We start from the raw sequence: 21,970 nt of genomic DNA, 5'->3' as shown, positions 1-21,970 counted from the left end.
GTGGAAGTGCTGGGGGCCCCTGGTGTGGTGCTGGGGAGGGGATGCATTCCCGTCTTCTGTGGTGGCACTAGCACTTCTCAAGCAAGCCCCTCCCTGGCCCTCAGGCAGGGTCCATGATGCTCGCAGTGGAGTCTCCCGCCGTGTGACCAGCTCCACCTGATCCCAAGGGAACTCCCAGTGTTGTCTGCATCATGGGGCTGTGTGTCTCACCTTGCACCCTGCCTCAGTTTACCTGCAGTCTCTCTCCAGCTCCTTGGATTCATCTGTGCAGTAGAAAAACTTCCCTTTGAAGAGCTGCACGGCAATGACAGCAAAGATGAACATGAAGAGCATGTAGACAATCAAGATGTTGAGGACATTCTTCAGGGAGTTCACCACACAGTCAAACACAGCCTGCAGGAGGAGGGGCGGAGCCATGATGAGGGGGTGGAACCATGGTGGGAGGGTGGGGCCATGAGGAAAGGGGTGGGGTCATGGTGGGAGGGTGGGGCCATGAGGAAAGGGGTGGGGTCATGGTGGGAGGGTGGGGCCATGAGGGGAAGGGTAGGGCCATGGGGAGGGGTGGAGCCATGAGGAGAGGGGTGGAGCCATGAGGGCAGCCACAGAGCCATGATGAGGGGGTGGAGCCAAGGTGGGAGGGCATGGCCATAAGGGAATGGGTGGGGCCACGAGGAAAGGGGTGGAGTCATGGTGGGAGGGTGGAGCCATGAGGGGAAGGGTGGGGCCACGATGAGATGGGCGGAGTCATGGTGGGGGGTGGGGCCATGAGGAGAGGTGGAGCCACAGGGAGGGGCTAGAAGCAGGAAAGGATGTGAAGGGACCCAGAAGAGAGGACCTACAGGATGGAAACCTGAGGACCACTGAGGTCCAGGTGGCCCCCAGGCATTCCAGTGCCCTGCAAGGCCCTCAGACCCCTGACCGCAGAGAGGCTCCACCGCCAGCTTCCTTGACACAGAAGACTGGTGCTGTGTCTCTTGTGAGGGGAGGCATCTTGGCCCGGATGGAGGGGCAGGAGGTGCTAGAGGCAGTGGCTGGATGCCTAGGAGGCCTGACCTCACAGGTCAGAGTTCAGCCACAGAAACAGGAATGACCAGGAGCCCAGGCCAAGCTGCACCAGGAGGGGCTGGGCCTGTGCAGAGAGAGTGCAGCCAGGCTCTGCCCTGCACTTGCACCCTGCCCCTCAGAAAAGCAATTTGGGCAAACTGAGGATAAAGCAGTAGGCTCCAGGACAGGGACACATGTGCTCTGCGGCCCGAGGCCAGCCTGTCATCAGCCATCACCACCGGAGGCTTTCTCTCGGGTCTTTCCCAACCCGGAAGCTCAGCCTTCCCTGTGCACACGATGCTGCCCTCAGAGCTGGGAAGACACCTCCCAGGCTGCCCTGATCTGGCTGTGATGGGAAGGTGGGGCCACAACTGTCTCCCACAAAGCAGCCTGGCACACTGTGGATGACCACTGCACAGTGCCACTCGGTGCCACTCCTCCCTGGACCCAGTGGGCCTCCGACGCCTTCCCCAGCTGCCTGCCAGCCCACTCCTTCACATACGGGTTCTAAGCAAACCTTCTTCTCTAAGTCCCACATTGCCTCAGGTCTCTATGGCTTGATTTCCAGTAAAAGAATCGTTTGGGGGATGAAGTAAGGTGAAGCACATGAAGCAATTCGCACAGGGCCGAGCACAAGCTCACAACGACTAGGTTTCCGCGTGGCCCTATGAGTTTGGGTTTACACTCTGTCTTTATCCAGAAGCTCAGCCCGTGCCCATCCCCCTCTCAGCAGCCAATGTCCCAAGCCCCTGACCTCCAGCATCTCCCTCCACGACCCTGCGCCTGTCCCGCAGCCTTTCCCATACTGCACTGCAGCTGCTGAAGAAAAACCTTGTGCTGCCTGGTCCTGCTGGGCTAAGGAGGATCCTCACAGGAGGCTGCTGGGAACAAGGTCTACTTGGGGTAATGGGGGCTTACAGCTGAGTGAGCCCAACCCCCTCACGCAGGGGTGTGATGTGAGCACACACACTCATGCACACACATGCACATGCACACATGCACAGCACATCCCTCAAGCCCCAACTCCAGGCTCCAACCTTGAGCTTGGGCAGCCGTTTGATGGTCTTGAGGGGCCGCAGGACACGAAGGACTCTCAGGGACTTGATGGTATTGATGTCTTTCCCTTTGGATCCTCTAGAAGGGAGAAGCCACAGATGCAGACAGGCAGGAGGCGTGGGTATGCCCAGCTCCCACGTGGCCCCCCCAGGGTCTGGGTCCTGCTCCCCTGTGCGTTTTGTCTCAGCCTCCAGGGTGGAGGACACATGCGCAGAGGCCTTGCCCTGCAGGTGCCACAGGCCACCATGACTCTTCCCAGAGGCTGCCTGGCCCAGGCCTCATCGAAGGACAGGAGCTGGGACCAGGGCAGCAGCATCTGGTGCATAAGGAGAAGAACCATCACCCCGACACCCATCCCACCCACCCCAGCTTCCAGGAATAAGAGGACAGAAGGGACCTGCATGAGGACTGCAGACCCACAAGTGGAAGCCCACAAGCACATTTCTAGGGCTAGAATCTTCTGGAAGGGCTTTTTTCCTTGCTTTCTGGGCTGGCTAGAGGGAGGTAAAGGGGACTTGTCTGGCCTCTGCCCTACAGATCTCCTCAGTCGCCCTAACGTTCCTCCCGCTGACATGAAACTGACAGCAGGAAGACAGAAGAGGGGAAGGAGAGTAAGAAGAGAAAAAGTCAGACCCATACAGAGGCAATGCAAGAGGCGGACTAAGACAAACAAGGGGAGAGGGAGGGAGGGAGGGAGGAAGAGCCACAGAGACAGACATATCGACGCGACCCAGAAAGCAGCAGACAGGAACACTCATGCAGGGCACGGACAGCAAGACAGGAAGTCCGGGAAAGAAAATTCCAGGCACAGAAGCAAGCAGAAGTACAGAACGAGCGGGCCTCCATCAGGGCCCCTCCAAGAAAAAGCCAGGGCAGACCCATGTCGCTGCCTCCGCCTGTCAGGGACACAGAAATTAGCAGGTTATGGGGTCTGGACCTCCCATGACCCTACTGAGGCCAGGCCAGCAGTGTCGAGGAGAGGTGTCCCCCTAAGAAGGTCCCGGTTCTCAGAAGCAAAGCCACTCTACTTGGTGGGAGGTGAGGGTGGGAGCTGAGGGCTCAGGGCTGGGTGGGATTCACGCACACATGGAGCCCTTCCCCACCCTGCTCAGAGGTCACATCCCACCACGTTCCCTGGGGAAGGCCAGCTTGCAGGGGCAGCCCTGCCCCCTGTGCTCTTCCTGGGGCTCCAGCAACACTTGGGGCTGAGCAGGGAGTGCTCAGTCACCCTGAGCCGTGTGGCTACACGGTCCCTTCTTCTCCCCTGGCTGTAGCCTACACTCCAGAATCAGATCAACTCCCCGTGAAACGCTTCCAGGTGGGAAGAACCCAGTCTCCTGTCTCCATCACCCAGTGCTCCCGACACCCACTCTCAAACCAGCCTCCTCCACCAGCTGAGGGAAGAGGGGACGGGGCGGGAGGGAGGGGATACTGTTTTGTCGCCCAGTAAATGAGGCTTTCTGGGGCAGCGTCCATCTGGGGCCTGCTCCTTTTCTCCTGCTCTGAGGCCGCTTGGATGGGCCCAACCCCTTCCCCTCCTCCTGACTGGGGGACCCCTGGCTGCAGTGTTCCCACTCCTAAGGCCTATGGTGATGCTTTAGCAAAGTTCTCATTCCTTTATCACAGAAAGAGGAGACTGGGAACTGCAGGGGGCTGGAATGGAGAGGAAAGAACGCCGGTCTTCCGGAGAAGTGCTGCACTGGAAGCACCTTACGATGTCCCCGGTCCTTGGGCTCCGGCCACAGGTGGCAGTTCCCTCCCGGAGCCCTTGCTGCCCTCCAGGCCAATGGCCCCAGTCTCCAGCCCTCACTGGGGACAGCCTGCTCACCAGGAAGCTCCTCACCAAGGGCTGACCATCCCCAGCTCCAGCCCAGCTCCCCGCCCCGCTCCCAGCGGCATGGCAGGAAACCCTGGCCGGGGACTTGGCTCCCGGCAGCATGCGCCCCGATGGGGTGAAGGTGGATGAGCAGGGGGTGAGGCTGGAGATGAAATGACCCAAGAGGGGCTGCTGGAATGCTGTGATGTCAGGGACAGCGTGTGGGGGAGAGCAGGCATTACCCCACGAAGCTCCTGCCGAGTCCAGCAAGAGGAAGACAAAGAGAACAGAGTCAGTGGCGCCAGGAGCAGCCCTCCCAGCGGCTCGGAGAGATGTGGACCCTCCCTCATGTCTGTCGTCCACTAGGGGTCTTCCTGGTCTCTGGATCTCACCCCACAACTCCCCGCTGTATTCCCATCCCCAGCTGTAGCTGAGCCCCCGACGACAGCCTCCATGCAGGGTCTGAGGAAGCCAACTCCAGGTCCAGCCACAGCAGGGCCAAGTGCCACTGGCTTGGGAGTCAGAGACGTCTAATGCCCCAAGAGGGGAAGGCGACCACCAGTTCTGCCTTGGGTGAAAGCACCAGAGGTCTCCCCGGGTCAGGAGCAGACTTGCCTCAGAGCAGGTCAAGGTGAAGTTGCCTCCAAGGACCTGGGAGGCAAACGCTGGGCACACCAGAGGCTGTGCCACCCGGTCCCAGAGCCACAGGCCACACCAGGGCTTCCCAGCCCCACATAGTCCCCACCCCTCCAGGCAGGCGGGGATGGTCCCAGGGTCACAGGCCACGCCAGGGCCCTACCTAGTTTGAGAGCCACAGACAGACCTCAGGCCCTCCTGACCCCAGGCAGCCCCGCCCCAAGCAGGCAGGGACAGTCCCACATAGACAGCAACAGAGCCACAGGCAGCCCAGGGAGGCCCACAGCAGGGCCTCTTCCTTCTTCCCTCACCCTCATGCCCATTGTGACTCTGGGGGCACTCCCCAGCCAGAGCAGAGCAAACATTACTTACGAGAAAGCAAACGCCACCAGGGCGCCACTGACCACAATGAAGTCCAGAATGTTCCACAAGTCCCGGAAATACGCCCCAGGGTGAAGCAGCAGTCCCAAGTCGATCATCTAGGAGGGAGAAACACACTTCAGGTACATGATAATCCAGAAAAGACAGGCAGAGGCCAGGCGCGGGGGCTCATGCCTGTAATCCCAGCACTTTGGGGAGGCTGAGGCAGGCAGATTGCTTGAACCCAGGAGTTGGAGACCAGCCGGGGCAACAGGCTGAAATCCTATCTCTCAGGAAAAAGTAAAACATGGCCAGGCATGGTGGCTTACGTAAGCCTGTAATCCCAGCACTTTGGGAGGCTGAGGCAGGCGGATCACCTCAGCTCAGGAGTTCAAGACCTGCCTGGATGACATGGTGAAACCCCATCTCCACTAAAAATACAAAAAATAGCCGGGCGTAGTGGTGCACACCTGTCATCCCAGCTACTTGAGAGGCTGAGGCATGAGAATTGCTTGAACCCAGGACAGAGAGACTGCAGTGAGCTGAGATCACGCCACTGTACTCCAGCCTGGGTGACAGAGTGAGAGCCGGTCTCAAAAAAATGAAACAAAACAAACCCAGAAAGACAGGCAGAGCTAGGCTCCAGAGTCATGAGGGAGGAATATAGCTCTAGGTCCCCGTGGAAGGCTCAGTGTGGCTGAGAGTGCACACGTATGTGCACACCTGTGACTCCTGTGACTTCAGTGCACCTCAGAGACAACTTCACACGCCCTGTCAGAGTAGGGAGGCACGGCCTAGGTCACACCCCGAAGGGCCTCAGTGGGCCTTTGGACCTCAATGCCATGGACCCAAATATCCCTACACGGCTCGTGACCAGCTGAGATCCTGCCTGGGCTCCCAGCTTCCCTTCAGCCTGAATAAGACTGAGGCCTCCATCTCCATCTGCTCCTCCACCGCAGAGCTGTAGGCACACATGGCCCCAGGGAGCTCAGAGCTCGCCCAGATCCCCTGCAGGCAAGCTCAGAGCAGCGGGACGGCAGTTCCACAGACCTTCACTTGCATCCTGGCTCTGTCACTCCTGCTGCTGCAGTTCTGGGCCAGCACCATAACCTCGCTAAGTGTCTGTAAAATGGGGATGATGACGCCCACCCCGCAAAATTTTGCAAGAGCGAAATAGCAGAGGTAACGTGTTCGTGCATCTGCTGTCAGTGCTCCATACGCACACACTGCCTTGTGTGCATGCATGCGGGGACACACACACCCTAAGCTGCACAGAAGTCACGGACATGCAGCTGTGTGCACACTCAATCACACTGAAGACACACCTGCATGAACGCACAAGGGCCACGCTAGTCAGACAGTGATATGGGGGGACCTCGTACCAACACTTAGAGGCAGACAGGGAAGGACTCTGGATCTATCATAAGACAAATGTCCTCCTCCTAAATTCAAGTCTTCAGCACCCACTTCCAACAATCTTCCAACACTCTCTCTCTCTCAGGTCTCCTCCTCCCCGAGCCAATGCCACGCAGCCCTCCTCCTTTGTCGTCCCAAGAGGGAGGGCCTCCGCCCACATGTGCACATTGGAGAGAGACCGTAGCTCATGTGTTCAAGAAACCAGGGCAAGTGGAGGCCCAGGCACGACGCTGGGGAGCACTCCCAGGGGGGGACGTAATTTCCTCAGTGAACGACAAAGCCTCTTTGCACACGTTCACGTGCTGAGCACACACCCAGTTCACACCTACCATACGTCTCAAGAGTTTATAGGAATTGTGGTTCAACCCCTGCCCTGGTCCCATCTCAAACACTGGGGTCACGAGGGGCAGCCACATATCTCACCTTTATCACCATCTCAAAGGTAAAGACACCAGTGAAAATGTAATCCAGGTATTTCAGAGCCTGAAACCAAAAGGAAGGTTACTCTCAAAGGCTGGGCTGAAACCTAAGCCAGGTGCCCTCGGTGGCTCCGACTTTTTCCTCGGAGTCAGCCAGGAAGCCAGGAAGCCTGTGGACAACGGTTCTGGGAGGGGGTCTCCGACAAGCCTGTCTGGGAATAGGCCCCCTCTGCCGCACCGTCTTCCTGTCTGCAGACCTTCGGTCCCGCACTCCCAGGCACACAGAGAGAGGAAGGAGGGGTGTCCTGTGAGAAGACAGGACTCCAGTCCCACCCCAGCCCCTTGGGCTCCTGGGAAGGCACCCAGCTCCCGCCCCACAGCCTGGCGGGGGCCCGGCCGTCCGGGCCACTCACATTGTTCCTGGGCGAGTCCGTGTGCACTGGGTCCTCAGCAGCCAGGGCGATGCTGCTCAAGGCGATGACCACGAGAATCACCATCTCGAAGTACCTCATGGTCACGATGTAGTGACAGAAGCGGCGGAGCCTGTGAGGGAACGCACGGATCACAAGGCCCACCCGCTGGGTGCGCCAGCCCCCTGCCACAGGGCAGGCTCAGCCCATCCCGCAGAAAGGGCTCTGGGCTGCCTCAGGAAGCTGTGGCCCCAGAGCTTCGCTTGGTCCCTGTGGTTGGAGGTGGCAGCCAGGTGACGGAGAGTGGCTGAGATTCCTGAGAGGGCCTCCCGGGATAGGGAGTGGGGAAGGCTGCAGAACCTCACGGCAGGGGTCAACAAAGCAAAGCTCACAGGCCAGATCGGGCTGACCTGTTTGTGTGAATAAAACTTCACTGGAGTACAGCTACATCCACTCATTACCAACTGTCTGTCCATGCAGCCAACAGCATCAACTACCCGGCCCTTTCACAGAAGAGGTCAGCTGCGGGCAGCAGGCAGGGAGTTGCTCAGAGAGGAAGAATTTCAGCATCAACATTCTCAGGGAGGGCAGGTCTCTCTTGCCCTAGGAAAGTTCTCTGGGGCCTGTGCGGGGTGTGTGCCCTGTCCAGGCTCCCAGGGTGCATATGAACATGCTCCACACACTGCCACATGCTCGCCTTTTGTTCCAGTCCCATCTGCCTGACTCACTTGTTCAACATTACTGAGCACCTACCCATCACAGGGGCTGTGCTCTGGCGGTGCCTCCCCTGCCTCGCAGGCATGCCCACCGCCCCCAGTCCCTCTCAGCTCTTCCTCTCACCCACACCTACAAACCCCCAAGGGCCATCCACCTTAAGCGGCTGCCCACATCTCCCTCTTCCTTGAAGGGAACTCTGCCATCTAGCTCCTGCCCCTGTGTCCGCAGAGCTGTTCATCCCTGGCCCACCGCCAGCCTGCTGCTGCCTCAGCCCTTGCCACTTCCCCTCCTTAAAAGGGCTGCCTTTCCTTCTAAATCAGCCGTCATCCACTCCAACTTGTGTCTGGGTTTCTGGCACTCAGCTCTACCCCCAGCTCAGATCCTAAGTCCACCTGGCCATGAGACATCCCCAGCCGCCCCAGGCTTTGCAGGGTCTGCAGGCGGGACTCCAGCAGCACCGCAGGCCTCGGTAAATGCAGTGCCTTCCGCCACTGTCAGGCAGAAACTGGGTGTCATCCTCGATGTCTCCTTCCCCTTCCACATCTAATTTATCACCAAATTCTGTAGATTCTGCCTCTAAAATTCCTCCACACGCACTTAACTTCCAAACCTCACCACTATGAGCACCCTGGTCTAACCACCACTGCCTCTCCCTGAAACCCTTACCGTCTACTCAGTGGCCTCCATCTGCAGTCTCCCCATAAAAGGGCCCTGCTGGGCTGCAATCTGAGTGCCCCCACCGTGCACATGTCCCACGCTCCTCAGCGTGCTCCGGGACGGTGTGACCCTCCAACGCCGCAAGAGGACAGCCAGCCAGCCCCGCCTCCTCTCTGTGTTCCAACCCAGCTTTGTCCTCGGCTGTTTGCCATCTGCTGGCTTCTACTTCTGGGCTACTGTGAACACTCCGCTAGCTCCTCCCCTCTCCCCTCTTCACCTTAACTCTCACTCATCCTTCAGGTTTCAACCAAGATGTCACTGCCACCAGAAAACCTCCCTGGCCTTCTCTCACCTGCTCCCAGAATGCCAGTGCCTTCCCGTGTTTCCTTTTCCACCCCGGGTCACCGCCCCCACCTGCCACTGCACTGCCAGTCCTGACATGGCAGGGTCCACGTCTGCCTCCATCGCCGCTTTACTCCTAACCACAGCAGAGCACGGTAAGCTCCCCAGACGTGTGTTGGATAAAAGAATGATGGGAGGGAGGAGGCAGGAAGAGGGGACAACACACACAGGGCTTGGTGGAAAGACGGCTGGATGGTGAAAGAAGGGGATGGACAGATTAGTAACCTACAGGGGCATGTCCACGCAGCCTTGCTGCCCTCTGCCCTCCCGGGCACCTGCCCAGCCCCTGCTCTGGCCGGGCAAGCTCTTGTGTGGCTCCACCCCTGCTCTGCCTCTCCCTCTGCCTCCTCCTCCTAAAGCTCTGCTCCAGTCTCACCCCAGAAGCCCCACCTGACCTTCTCATCTACGTTTCAGCGCCCAATGGTCCACATCTCCCCGCCTTGCTTTGTGTTTCCTCCCAGCACTTATCACTATCTGCATCTTATGTCTTTTACTTATTTGTCGTGTCTGTTGTCTATCTCTCCCACCAGCACACAGGCTTAGCAAGGACAGGGGATCTCACCTGTTTTGTTCATTCCTAGCTATTCCCAGCACCTAGAGTGCTGTCTGCCACATCAACACTGGCTGGACTAACGGAAGCTCCGGACTGAGGAGTGGATGGCGGATGCATGAAAAGTGCAGGCACGGACACACGGACAGACATGCAAATAAACACAGTGCACACATGCACGGCACACAGGCGCCAGGTGTGATGGGAAGGCAGACGGATGGAAGTGCATTTGAGAGACAGGGCAGACGGGGTCCCTGTGTGCAGAGACACACACACGCCACATAGGAGGCGAGGAGCCCAGGCCTGGAGCTCATCCCAGCTCTGCTGAGGCTGCCTGTGAACAGCCACAGAACCTCCTGTGCCTGCGTCCTCTTCTGCAGAATGAGGCCACACGGGCACGTGCCTCTGGGGACTGCTGTGGTAGTCAGAGATGTTTGTCTACATAAGTGTGCAGAATCAGTGCACGCTGGCTACTGTGTTCCCATGGGTCGCGATGCAGGGGTGAGTGGGCAGCCACACACACCGGCAGGCAAGGAGACTCACAGGTTGGTGGGGCTTAAACAGAACATGGAGCTGTACGGGACGATGGGCCGGGGGCCGCTCCTCATCACGTCATCCGCTTCTACCTCCTTCTTCCCCTCTGTTTGGCTTTCCAGGTCCACGTTACCACCTACAAGGACACAGGGCCCCCGAGTAAGGGGTGTGGTACACACAAAGTCACATCACGTGGCTCTCTCCCAGCTCCCATGTCCCCAGCACTTGCGTCAGGTCCTCGCAGGCCCACCAGGGATGGCCTGCAGCTAAGAACACCGCTTCACACACACCACCACGGTGCACGCCAGCCAGGACCACCGTCTGCCGCGGAGACGTGAACAGACCCTTCCTCACCTCTTGCTGCACCAAGGTTGGGAACAACACAGAACCCAGCACTGCCCCCGTGGCTGTGGCCCCCCCCGCCTCGCTGAGCGGGTCTCGATGCGCTGAGAAGCCCAGAGCCTGGTGATACCTTCCCACTGCCTCTGCTGGGACCGCGAACCCGCAGCACAGGGAGGAGCCGGGGCCAGCCCCAACCCGCGAACCCACAAGGGCTCCCTGTTCCTCGCTGTCCAGTCTCCCTTGACCTGGGATTTTCTTCCTCGGGATCCCAGGAGAAGGTCCTGTGAGGCCATAGAGCTTGGAAGGACACTCTTCCCGGGGGGACCCAGCCTCTGCTCAGGCCCTGCTCCCTCGCCAGCCCCCACTCGTCGCCTCCTTCCCCCAGGGCCCATCTTCTGCCGCTCAGCACCCCACCCCACCCCAGCCATGCTCCCACAAATCAAACTCCCCAGGGCTAACATGGCCACCACCTTGTTGTTTTCTAAGGTAAATTTTGTTGTCCCTGCCCAGTGTTTTTTGTACAATAATTCTCCATTTTCAACTATCCTACTGTATATTTTAATTTTTGTAGGTGACAGAGCTCTTGAGACCTCAGGGACACCAAGGAAGATGTGCAGTGACTTGGAGCCGCCTCCCACTGCTGCAACTCATTTTGAATTCTTTAAAGAAATATCAAAGCAAATAGGATTTTAAAGAGCAACAAAGTGAAGGTGCTAATCGAGAGCCCGCTGTGGAGCCCTTGACTGCTGGCCACTTTGAAGCCCTGCAGAGAAAGGCTGTGCCAGAGAAAACAAAGCTTCGAGATGAGCATGAAAACAGTCAAGGCCACAGCAGTCGGGGTCTATACCACTGAGGATGCTGGCTCCAGAGCCAAGATAACCAGGCCCCGCCCACGAGCACAAGCTGTTTAAAGCGACCACTTTTGAAATGGGCACCGTCACACTTCCCTGTTGAAAATGAAAATTATGTAATCTGAGAAAGCAATCTGGCAAAACTTACTTGAAGCCGTAAACAATTCTACTAATTTATTAGACATTACCTGCTAAGGAAATGAAGTTTGCCCACAAAAATAAGTCTTCCCAAAAGTTTTTGTTGTAAGTTTGTTTGTTTTTTGTTTTTTGTTTTTTAATTTGAGATAGGAGACAGAGTTTCGCTCTTGTTGCCCAGGCTGAAGTACAGTGGTACCATCCTGCAACCCCCGCCTCCCAGGTTCAAGCAATTCTCCTGCCTCAGCATCCCGAGTAGCTGGGATTACAGGCGCTTGCCACCACACCCAGCTAATTTTTGTATTTTTAGTAGAAACAGCGTTTCGCCATGTTGGCCAGGCTGGTCTTAAACTCCTGACCTCAAGCAATCTGCCCTTCTTGGCCTCCCGAAGTGCTGGGCTTACAGGCGTGTGTTGTAAGTTCTTTTACAATAACAAAAATTATAAAATGCACAACCATAAACTGACTAAATAAAATATGCAATATTTATAAGAAGCACCATACTATGGATATTACACATGCCACAGCTGTGGTGGGAGGGATCCCTTGAGCCCAGGAGTCCCAAGCAACGAGATCATCCTGGGCAAGATGGCGACAGACCCTGTCTCTACAAAGAAATTTAAAAATTAAAAAATTAGCTGGGTGTGTTGGCACGTGCATACAGTTCCAGCGACTCCAGAGGCTGAAGCAGGAAGATCACTTGAGGTCAAGAGTTCGAGGTTACAGTGAGCTACAATGGCACCACTGTACTCTAGTCTGGGTGACAGAATGAGATTCCGTCTCTAAAATAAATGAATAATTAATTAACTTAAGTAAACTGGGAAAAAAGAATCAGTCTGGATTCAAAGAAGACTTTTGTTGCTCAAAATAAACATAACGAAGATGCCAGAGCTTGGATGGAACTATTTCTCATGAAATTGATTTACTACAACATAGGAAATCATATGAAAGTCATATGATCGATCATAGGGAAAAAATGTCAATTAAGTCAAAGCAGAAGAAAGAATGGAAAGGAAAAAATGAAAACTGCAACAGACTAAAGTCATTGTTGGAGAAAGGCTATTTTTAAAAAGACTTAATAGTTAAAAAAATTAAATCCCTGAAATAGGAGACAACGAAGCAAAACAGCGAGCTTTGGAGGGGAATACAGAAAGGAAGAGAGCCTTCACCAAAAACAGCCAGGGGCAGACACGGCCCAGGTGCTTTACTCCTCCTAACAGCAGGCGACGGCAGCACAGGTCTCCCTTGAGGCTGAACTGAGGAACTGCCCTTTCCAGTGCAGGGGTAGGAGTGCCAAGCCTTGGGCTCACTTCAAGGTGGGGAAGCTGAATGAGAATCATCCCCAAAGGGGAGCTAAAGTAAGCCCAGACTGGCAGCACCCCAGGCTTCTGGAAACAACAAATGCAAATCCGCTCTGACAAAAACCTTCCTCAGTTGGCCTACAGAATCCCCACAGATTGGGGGAATCTGGAGATAATTTAAGCTGTTATTTCCAAGATATCCCAAGAGAAAGGATTTCTCTCCTATACATCTGGAGAGATACAAGCTATGTTCCATCCTTGGGAAAACTGAAAACGTAGTTAATTCATTTTCTGTAGGGCTTAATTATCTCACAAAACCCTGGTTGAGAAAAGGAGGATGTGATGTTTAATACTGAGTGTCAACTTGATTGGATTGAAGGATACGAAGTACTGATGCTGGGTGTGTCTGTGAGGGTGTTGCCAAAAGAGATTAACATTTGAGTCAGTGGCTGCAGAGGGCAGACCCACCCTTGATCCGGTGGGCACAATCGGATCAGCTGCCAGCAAATGTAAAGCAGGCAGAAAAACGTGAAAAGGAGACGACGGGCTTCACCTCCCAGCCTACATCTTTCTCCCATGCTGAATGCTTCCTGCCCTCAAACATCAGACTCTAAGCTCTTCAGATGTGGGACTCAGACTGGCTCTCCTTGCTTCTCAGCTTGCAGAGAACCTATCGTGGGACCTTGTGATCGTGTAAGCTAATACTTAATAAACTCCCATATATATATCATATATATAGTACATATCCTATATACTTATATGATATATAGGATATACTCACACCCTAAAGACTTCATATATATAGACAGATATATACTATATATATAAAAATATAGAGAGGATATATATTCTATTAGTTCTGTACCTCTAAGAAAACCCTAATACAGAGGATTAAGATTGGTCATATATGAACTCAAAACATCGCACCAAACACACCATGAAACAAGGTCACCATGACTGAAAGACACAAGAGAAACAATGAGTACACTCACTTAGACCCATAAAAACAGCAGAAACAATGCGTACACTCACACCCCTGAAGACTTCAGATACAGGAATTCTTAGACAAGATACATAAAATAAGTAAATATAGGCCGGGCGTGGTGGCTCATAACTGTAATCCCAGCACTTTGGGAGGCTGAGGCGGGTGGATCACTTGAGCCCAGGAGTTCAAGGCCAGCCTGGGCAACATGGAGAAACCCCATGTCTACAATAAATACAAAAAATTAGCTGGGTATGGTGGTGAGCCTGTGGTCCAACTACTGCAGAGGCTGAGGTGGGAGGATCGCTTGAGCCCAGGTGTTGGCCACACGAAAAGCCCAGACGTCATCACTGTGCAATAGATCTAGTGCAACAAAACTGCATTTGTCCCCCCTACATCTATAAAAATAAAAAAAAATTATTGACACGTCAATCAAGCAAAATATTAATGAATATAAAGAATATTTGAGTAATACAACAAACAAACCTGATTTAGCATACAAATATAAACAGCTCAGAGCTCACAAAATTAGAGAAAACATATCCCTCTGAAGCACATACAGAACAACAACAAAGAAAAAAGCTGACCATAAAGGCCAGGCACAGAGCAACTGCAAATGAATTTCAAAGAAAACTATCATACAGACCATGTTCTCCTAATCACAGTACACTTAAGTTAGAAATTAAGAAAGAAACCAGAAACAAAGAGATTAATTAGTATTAAAATTTTACATTTGGAAACTGAAAAAAAGACTAAAGAATTCATGGGTCAAAAATGATGTAGTCACAGATGATACAACTGTGTCCAAAAAAACCAAAATAATCGGCCGGGCGCGGTGGCTCAAGCCTGTAATCCCAGCACTTTGGGAGGCCGAGACGGGCGGATCACGAGGTCAGGAGATGGAGACCATCCTGGCTAATATGGTGAAACCCCGTCTCTACTAAAAATACAAAAAACTAGCTGGGCGAGGTGGCGGGCGCCTGTAGTCCCAGCTACTCGGGAGGCTGAGGCAGGAGAATGGCGTAAACCCGGGAGGCGGAGCTTGCAGTGAGCTGAGATCCGGCCACTGCACTCCAGCCTGGGCGACAAAGCGAGACTCCGTCTCAAAAAAAAAAAAAAAAAAAAAAAAAAAAAAAAAAAAAAAACCAAAATAATCTACAGGAAAATTACTTAGAGTAATGAGAGTTCGACAATTCTGTGGCTGAATACAGAACCAACAGATGAAACTGCTTATTATTTCTATGCAGTAGAAGCAAATAATTAGGAAAGAAAAAACTTTTAAACAATACCATTTAAAAAAACAGAATAAGCAAGGTAAAAAGACAAAAAGACATTTTCAGGATAGAAGAAAAGAGAGATAAATACAAAAGTGAGATTAAAATCCTACAATCTTCTATTTGAATTACAAAGGCCATGGAATTAATGACATATTTTTCGCTCTCTCTCTTTTTTTTTTTTTTTTTTTTTTGAGATGGAGTCTTGCTCTGTTGCCCATGCTGGAGTGCAATGGCGTGACCTTGGCTCACTGCAACCTCCGCCTCCTGGGTTCAAGGGATTCTCCTGTCTCAGCCTCCTGCGTAGCTGGGATTGAAGGCATGTCCCACCACATCCGGCTAATTTTTACACACTTTTGTTTTCTTCTCAGTAGAGACCGGGTTTCACCACATTGGCCAGGCTGGTCTCGAACTCCTGACACCAGGTGATCCACCCACATTGGCCTCCCAAAGTGCTGGGATTACAGGCATGAGCCACCGCATCCAGCCACTTTTCTCTTTTTAAAAAGCCCACCAAAAAGCCTGAAAGCAATAAGAACCCAGTAGCAATGACCACAGACGACTGTCTCTAAATATCTTATCAACGAGCCAAGGCGTCTCGAGTCAGCTTCTACAGAAGCACACCGTGAGGTGGGACGGGCTCCCAAAAGAAACCAGAAGGGAGGAGAAAAGCAAGACAGGGAAGTGAAGAAGCCAAGCAAGGGTGCGCTTCAGACCAAGTCCTGCAAAGGTGGCTCAGGCTCTCACAGAGACACTCTGGGCTCTCGTCTGAACCAGAAGGTTGTCCTGACTGAAGCCAGAGAGCTGGCTCTCCTACACCTGCACCTTCCCTTCATTGGCTAAGTGCCACCTTGGGGGATGCAAACTCCCATGCACTTCCCGTGGTTCCCGTAGTCCAAGGGAAGTCTCTGAAGAGGAGCTGAAGAGGAAGCCCCTGGAGGCAAAGGCCACCAGAGTACGGGGGGTGAGGGGGTGGAATCTACAGAAATCATAGCAGTGTCCAGCGTGTGCTGCTTCTTGAAGAAATAAGCAATTCCAGATCGGGGGCAGGAAGTGTGCACAATGATCCTGAAACATGCTGTCATACACGAAAACCAGAAAATTGTCAAACTCTATTCCAGGCCCGCGAGAAGGGCAGAAAATCAACTTGAAAGGGTGAACAATGGCCAAGATAGGACAATTTAAGCACCAAAAGTAATAGTGACTGCAAAGAACTGAAATACATCAAACACATTCAAATTCAAAAATTTACAATAATCATTTGCTTATAGCTCTCACTGGTCCTATTTGTTAAAGGGCATTGATTCCTTATTTCGAAAACTTTTAAATAAAGGGACAGAATGAAGCAAGTACCTTGTTCAATACACATACAAACTGCATTTCAGGGTAACCAAGCAGTTGATGAGGTAAGATCTTTCTTACAGAAAAAGTCAAAATAACAAACACAGAAAGAATCGTGAAAGTATAAGTTCACCATTTTGTGACCCTCCCTGAAATCACAGATCTGGGTAACAATCATCTATGTCACTAGAACCATTTGGGGAAAGACCAGTGGAGAACTTTACAATGGCAGATCAGGCTAAACCCACTGTTCCATGTTAGTCTCACCCAGAGAGACACCAGACATGACATAGCTCCTGATACCATGAGGCAGGAAGTGTACACCACCACCTGGAAGCCTTCCAAAAGAAGGGAACTGGATTCCTTCCCTCTCTCTTTTTTTTTCTGAGACGGAGTCTTGCTCTGTCACCCAGGCTGGAGTGCGTGGCGCGATCTCAGCTCACTGCAACCTCCACCTCTCGGGTTCAAGTGATTCTCCTGGCTCAGCCTCCTGAGTAGCTGGGATTACAGGCGCCTGCCACCACGCCTGGCTAATTTTTGTATTTTTAGTAGAGACGGGGTTTCACCATGTTGGCCAGGATGGTCTCGAACGCCTGACCTCAGGTGATCCTCCCACCTCGGCCTCCCAAAGTGCTGGGATTACAGGTGTGAGCCACCGCATCCGGCCTGGATTCACAACAGGATCTAGACATCCTTTGGTTGTCACCACTAGGGGGTGCTCCTGGCATTGAGAGGGTGGAGGCCAGGGATGCTGCTAGGCATCCTAAACTGCAGAGGTCACGGTCCACAACACAGCTGCAACAGCTCCCCGGCTTAGAAGCCCCTGTTCCGGATCTAATTACCAGGTAACAGAACGCACTGAGGACAGAGAACTGTGCCAAACACCATCACGACGCAAACAGCCAAACTGAGAAATTCTACAGAACAAACCATGTGTTCTCCTCAACAAATAAATGGCATGAATAAGGAGAGGAAAACTGTTTTAAAGTAAAAGAGACTTAGACAGATGAAGCAAACTCAAATGAGTAAACCTCGTTTGAATCCTGACTCAAACCAACCGTAAAAAGTTATTTTTGAAATAACTAGTAAAATTTGAACTTGGAAGAGGTGTTAGATAATACCAGGGAATTATTATCAGCATTGCTAAGTGTGACAATGCTCTATGGCTATGATAAACCCTTAATTGTCAGAGACGCTTACTGGCATATTACACCTAAAATGATACACAAGAAAGCAAGAAGACGCATAAGTGAAACAGTACTGATGAAATGTGGGTGACTGCTGAGGGTGGAGATGAAGCACGGGAGTTCACTGCATTTTCTCCACTTTCCCATAAGTTTCAATTCTCCACAATAAAAAGGATTTTATTTAAGCAGCCCCAGAGAGAAGACAGAGCCATACATGGGAACAACAATTTAGATGAATGACTGGCTTCTCAACAGACACAACAGAAGGCAGAAGACAGTGGAGCAGTCTCAATATGCTGAAAGAAAGATAACAAATGAGAATTCTCTACGATGTAAAACCACTTCTCACAAACAATGGCAAAAATAAGACTGTTCAGGCAAGCCAAGAGAATTTACCACCATCAAACCTCACGAAAAGAAATTAGGGGGAAGTGAACAGATCGCAAGGTCAGGTGATCGAGACCATCCTGGCTAACATAGTGAAACCCCATCTCTATTAAAAATATAAAAAATTAGCCAGGCATGGCAGTGGGCTACTTGGGAGGCTGAAGCAGGAGACTCACTTGAACCCGGGAGGCAGAGGTTGCAGGGAGCCAAGATTGCGCCACCACTGCACTCCAGCCTGGGCGACAGAGTGAGACTCCATCCCCAAAAAAAAAAAAAAAAATTAGGAAAGCTGTTCTTCAAGCAGAAGGAAAAAAAAAAAAAAGAAATCCAAATGGATGATCTGAAATATAAGGAGTGATGAAATATGAAAAGGAATAATGGAATCAATTGCAAAACACAGGGAAAGAGAACAAGATAGAGAAATCTCTGTCAATTAGAAATTTAAAATCATACTTATTTAAAAAAAAACCTCATGAACCAAACAAGAAATCTTAATCATGCTTGGAAAAAAAATTAAAACAAAAAATGTAAACTTTCAATATATAACTATAATAACCCTAAGAGTGAAACTTAAAGTTTTAAACACATTAGCAAAGTAGAAAAGCTCAATGTCAAGAGCTGACTATCCAACTAATACATTGGAGAAAGAATATTACAGTACACATACACAAAGTAGAAGAAAGGAAGTAATAAACAAGAACAGAAATTAGCGAAACAGAAAATGAAAATACAGTAGAGAAGATCAAGAAAGACAAAGACTGAGGCATTGATAAACCATTTAAGTGGACAAAACTTCAGGGAAAAAAGAGTTTATCAAGGGAAGGAGGGAGGGAGGGAGGGAGGGAGGGAAGGCTATCAGAAATATAAAAGTGGCCACGGGCCTGGCGCGGTGGCTCACATCTGTAATCCCCGCACTTTGGGAGGCCGAGGCAGGTGGATCACGAGGTCAGGAGATCGAGACCATCCTGGCTGACATGGTGAAACCCCGTCTCTACTAAAAATATAAAAAATTAGCTGGGCGTGGTGGTGGGCACCTGTAGTCCCAGCTACTCAGGAGGCTGAGGCAGGAGAATGGCATGAACCCTGGAGGCAGAGCTTGCAGTGAGCGGATATTGCGCCACTGCACTCCAGCCCGAGTGACAGAGTGAGACTCCATCTCAAAAAAAAAAAAAAAAAAGTGTCCACAACTACAAATCCATCAGAAACGTAAAAGAGAATACGAAACTGGTTCCTACAGATATTGGCAGTCATCTTTTTCTTTTCTTTCTTTCTTTTTTTCTTTTTTTGAGACAGAGTCTCACTGTTGCCCAGGCTGGAGTGCAGTGGCACGATCACAGCTCACTGCTCACTGCAGTCTCCACCTCCCGGGTTCAAGAGATTCTCCTGCCTCAGCCTTTCAAGTCGCTAGGATTATAGGCACCCATCACCATGCCCAGCTAATTTTTGTACTTTTAGTAGACATGGGGTTTCACCATGTTGTCCAGGTTGGTCTCGAACTCCTGACCTCAAGTGATCCACCAGCCTTGGCCTCCCAAAGTGCTGGGATTACAGGCATGAACCACTGTGCCCAGCCAGCGGTCATCTTTTTCTTGAGATGATATAAGATAATGAAATGCCTGCATGATGAGATGAAGTGAGGTGAATGACATAGGCATTGTGATGTAGGTGCAAAATTCCAGAAGTAATTCCTGAGTTTTAAGTCGTTAGCTGTTCTAAGTATCATGATGAAACCCCACACAGTTCTACTCCGTCCCACCTGGACTTCATCAGTCACTTAACAGCCACCTTGGTTCTGAGGTTGGCTGTCGTGGTATTGCAGTAATTATGTTCAAGTAACCCTTATTTTCCTTAATAATGGCCCCAAAGTGCAAGAGTAGTTATGTAATAAATATTTTCAGATCACAGTGGACCTCGGATAACAGAAAGCTAGGAAAGTGAAACCATGGATAAGGGGGGACTACCATATATAAGATCCTTGGACATCATATATAAGGCAAACATAGTATTCTAAAAGGTGGAATGAAGAAGGAAAACATTGGCTAGGGACCTTGGGACCTGAGGAATGGCACAATAGTAAGTTTCTCATTTGAGTTTTCTTTTATGCCTCATATATATCCTAGATTTGGTACTAGTGAATCCAACAACCCAGAAATGCCAATAGGTACAGATTTTTTAAAGGCTCAATAAACCCAGCTCTCCCTCGTGAAACGACTAGGAATGAGGCAGCCTAGTGAGATATAAAACTTATAGACAATAATCACGAAACAACAGCCAAACTACACACACACATACCAAAAAAAAACAAAAACAAAAAAACAAACTATGACCCTACCTCCACTTACACCAGCAGCAACTGGGTGGGGAGCCTAGACTTCCACCCTCACCACCATCCCAAAGCCCCTGCTAGGGTGGTCTCAGAGACAGCCAAGTGGGAGCAGGGACTTTCATCCCTATCGAGTGGTAACAAGACCCCCAATACACACAACGCCAGTAGAGATCACACAGGGGGCCTAGACGTCGCGTCTCACCCAGCAGGAATGAGGCACCCTCTTCCTCCTAACTCAATGGAGCAAGCCCTAGTGGAAAGTCAGGACTTCTACTGCTATCTTGAGGTGATAAGGTCTATCTCCATTGTGTCAAGGCCAGCCAGATGGGGAACAGTAACAAGATACTCCTATCTCTCCCAGCCAGGCTGGTATGAATGGAGGCCTAGTGGGGAGCTCAAACTCCCAGCCTAGCCTAGCGGTAATGAGTAATCCTCTCCTAGAGTGTCGATGGAACTCAAGTGAAGAATCTATACTTCTATCCCCACCTGTCAATAATGGGGCAACTCTCTACAACCCCTATAATACGGTTTGGCGTGTCCCCACCCAAATCTCACCTCAAACTGTAATCCCTATAATCCCCACGTGTCAAGGGAGGCACCAGATGGAGGTAATTGGATTATGGGGGTGGTTTCCCCTATGCTGTTCTCATGATAGTGAGTCTCACAAGATATGACAGTTTCATTAAGTGTCTTGCACTCACTCTGTCTTGCCACCCTGTGAAGAAGGTGAATGCTTCTCCTTTGCCTACCGCCATGATTTTAAGTTCCCTGAAGCCTCCTCAGCAATGTGAAACTATGAGTCAATTAAACCTCTTTCCTTTATAAATTACCTGGTCTCAGGTATTTCTTCATAGCAGTGTGAGAATGGACTAACATGCCCCACTACTTGCTGGCGTGGCATCACAGTAGACAAGCTAAAACTGAAGATGTAAATAAGACTTAGGGCTCATAACATCATACCAGAGAGTCTAGGTTTCAACCAAAAATCACTCATCACACCAAGAACCAGGAAAATCTCAACTTGAATGAGAAAACACAATCAACAGACACCAAGACGATATAGATGTTAGAATTATCTGACAAAGATTTTAAAAACACCCATTATAAGAATGCTCAACAGATAATTTAAAACACACTTAAAACAAAAGAAAAATATAAAATTCTCAGCAAAGAAATAAAGTCTTAGGAAAGAAACGGAAGATACAACAAACCAAATGGAAACTTCAGAACTGAAAAATACAATGACTGAAATTAGAAAATCAATAGATGGGCCACAGCAGAATGGAAGGCACAGAGGAAAGAGTCAGTGACCTGGAAGATAGAATAATAGAAATGATCCAATCTGAGCAACAGAGAGAAAGTAGACTTAAAAAAGTGAATAGAGCTCAGGGGCCTTTGGGACTATAACAAAAGATCTAACATTCATGTCATCAGAGTCCTGGAAAGAAAAGAGAAAGAGGCAGAACTAAAGAAGTATTCAAAGACATAAAGGATGAAAAATTTCCAAATTTGGCACAAGATATAAACCTACAAATTCAAGAAATTGAGCAAACCCCAAACAAGATAAACTTAAAGGAACTCACATCAAAGCACACTGTAATCAAACTTCTGAAATATAAAGACAAGGAAAAAAATCTTGAAAGCAGCGAGAGATAAACAACATCTTACCTATAGGAAGAAAACAATTCGAATGACAGTAGATTTCTCATCAGAAACCATGGAGCTCAGAAGGAAGAGGCACACGTTTTTTCAAGTGCTGAAAAAAAAAGAACTGTCAACCCAGAATTCTATACCCACTGAAAATACCCTTCAGGAATGAAGGGAAAA

The 21,970-nt window shown here is 50.8% G+C and overlaps 1 protein-coding gene across 14 annotated transcripts in view; it reads right to left on the bottom strand.

Moving 5' to 3' along the window:
- Nucleotides 1–21,970, bottom strand: part of LOC105472007 (calcium voltage-gated channel subunit alpha1 B) — a 253,579-nt gene that overhangs the window by 72,321 nt on the left and 159,288 nt on the right. For all 14 annotated transcript variants that reach the window (XM_071078713.1, XM_071078714.1, XM_071078711.1 and 11 more), the window contains 6 exons: nucleotides 10,027–10,153; nucleotides 7,161–7,290; nucleotides 6,752–6,811; nucleotides 4,925–5,031; nucleotides 2,082–2,178; nucleotides 233–393 (listed from right to left, as the gene is read on the bottom strand). In XM_071078713.1, the coding sequence (XP_070934814.1) occupies nucleotides 233–393; nucleotides 2,082–2,178; nucleotides 4,925–5,031; nucleotides 6,752–6,811; nucleotides 7,161–7,290; nucleotides 10,027–10,153 (682 nt within the window). The remainder of the gene's footprint in view (nucleotides 1–232; nucleotides 394–2,081; nucleotides 2,179–4,924; nucleotides 5,032–6,751; nucleotides 6,812–7,160; nucleotides 7,291–10,026; nucleotides 10,154–21,970) is intronic.

Source organism: Macaca nemestrina, chromosome 14, assembly GCF_043159975.1.
Source record: "Macaca nemestrina isolate mMacNem1 chromosome 14, mMacNem.hap1, whole genome shotgun sequence".
Classification (NCBI taxonomy): Eukaryota; Metazoa; Chordata; class Mammalia; order Primates; family Cercopithecidae; genus Macaca; species Macaca nemestrina.
Note: the sequence above shows the minus strand (reverse complement) of the source record. Positions and strands in the feature narration are given on the sequence as shown.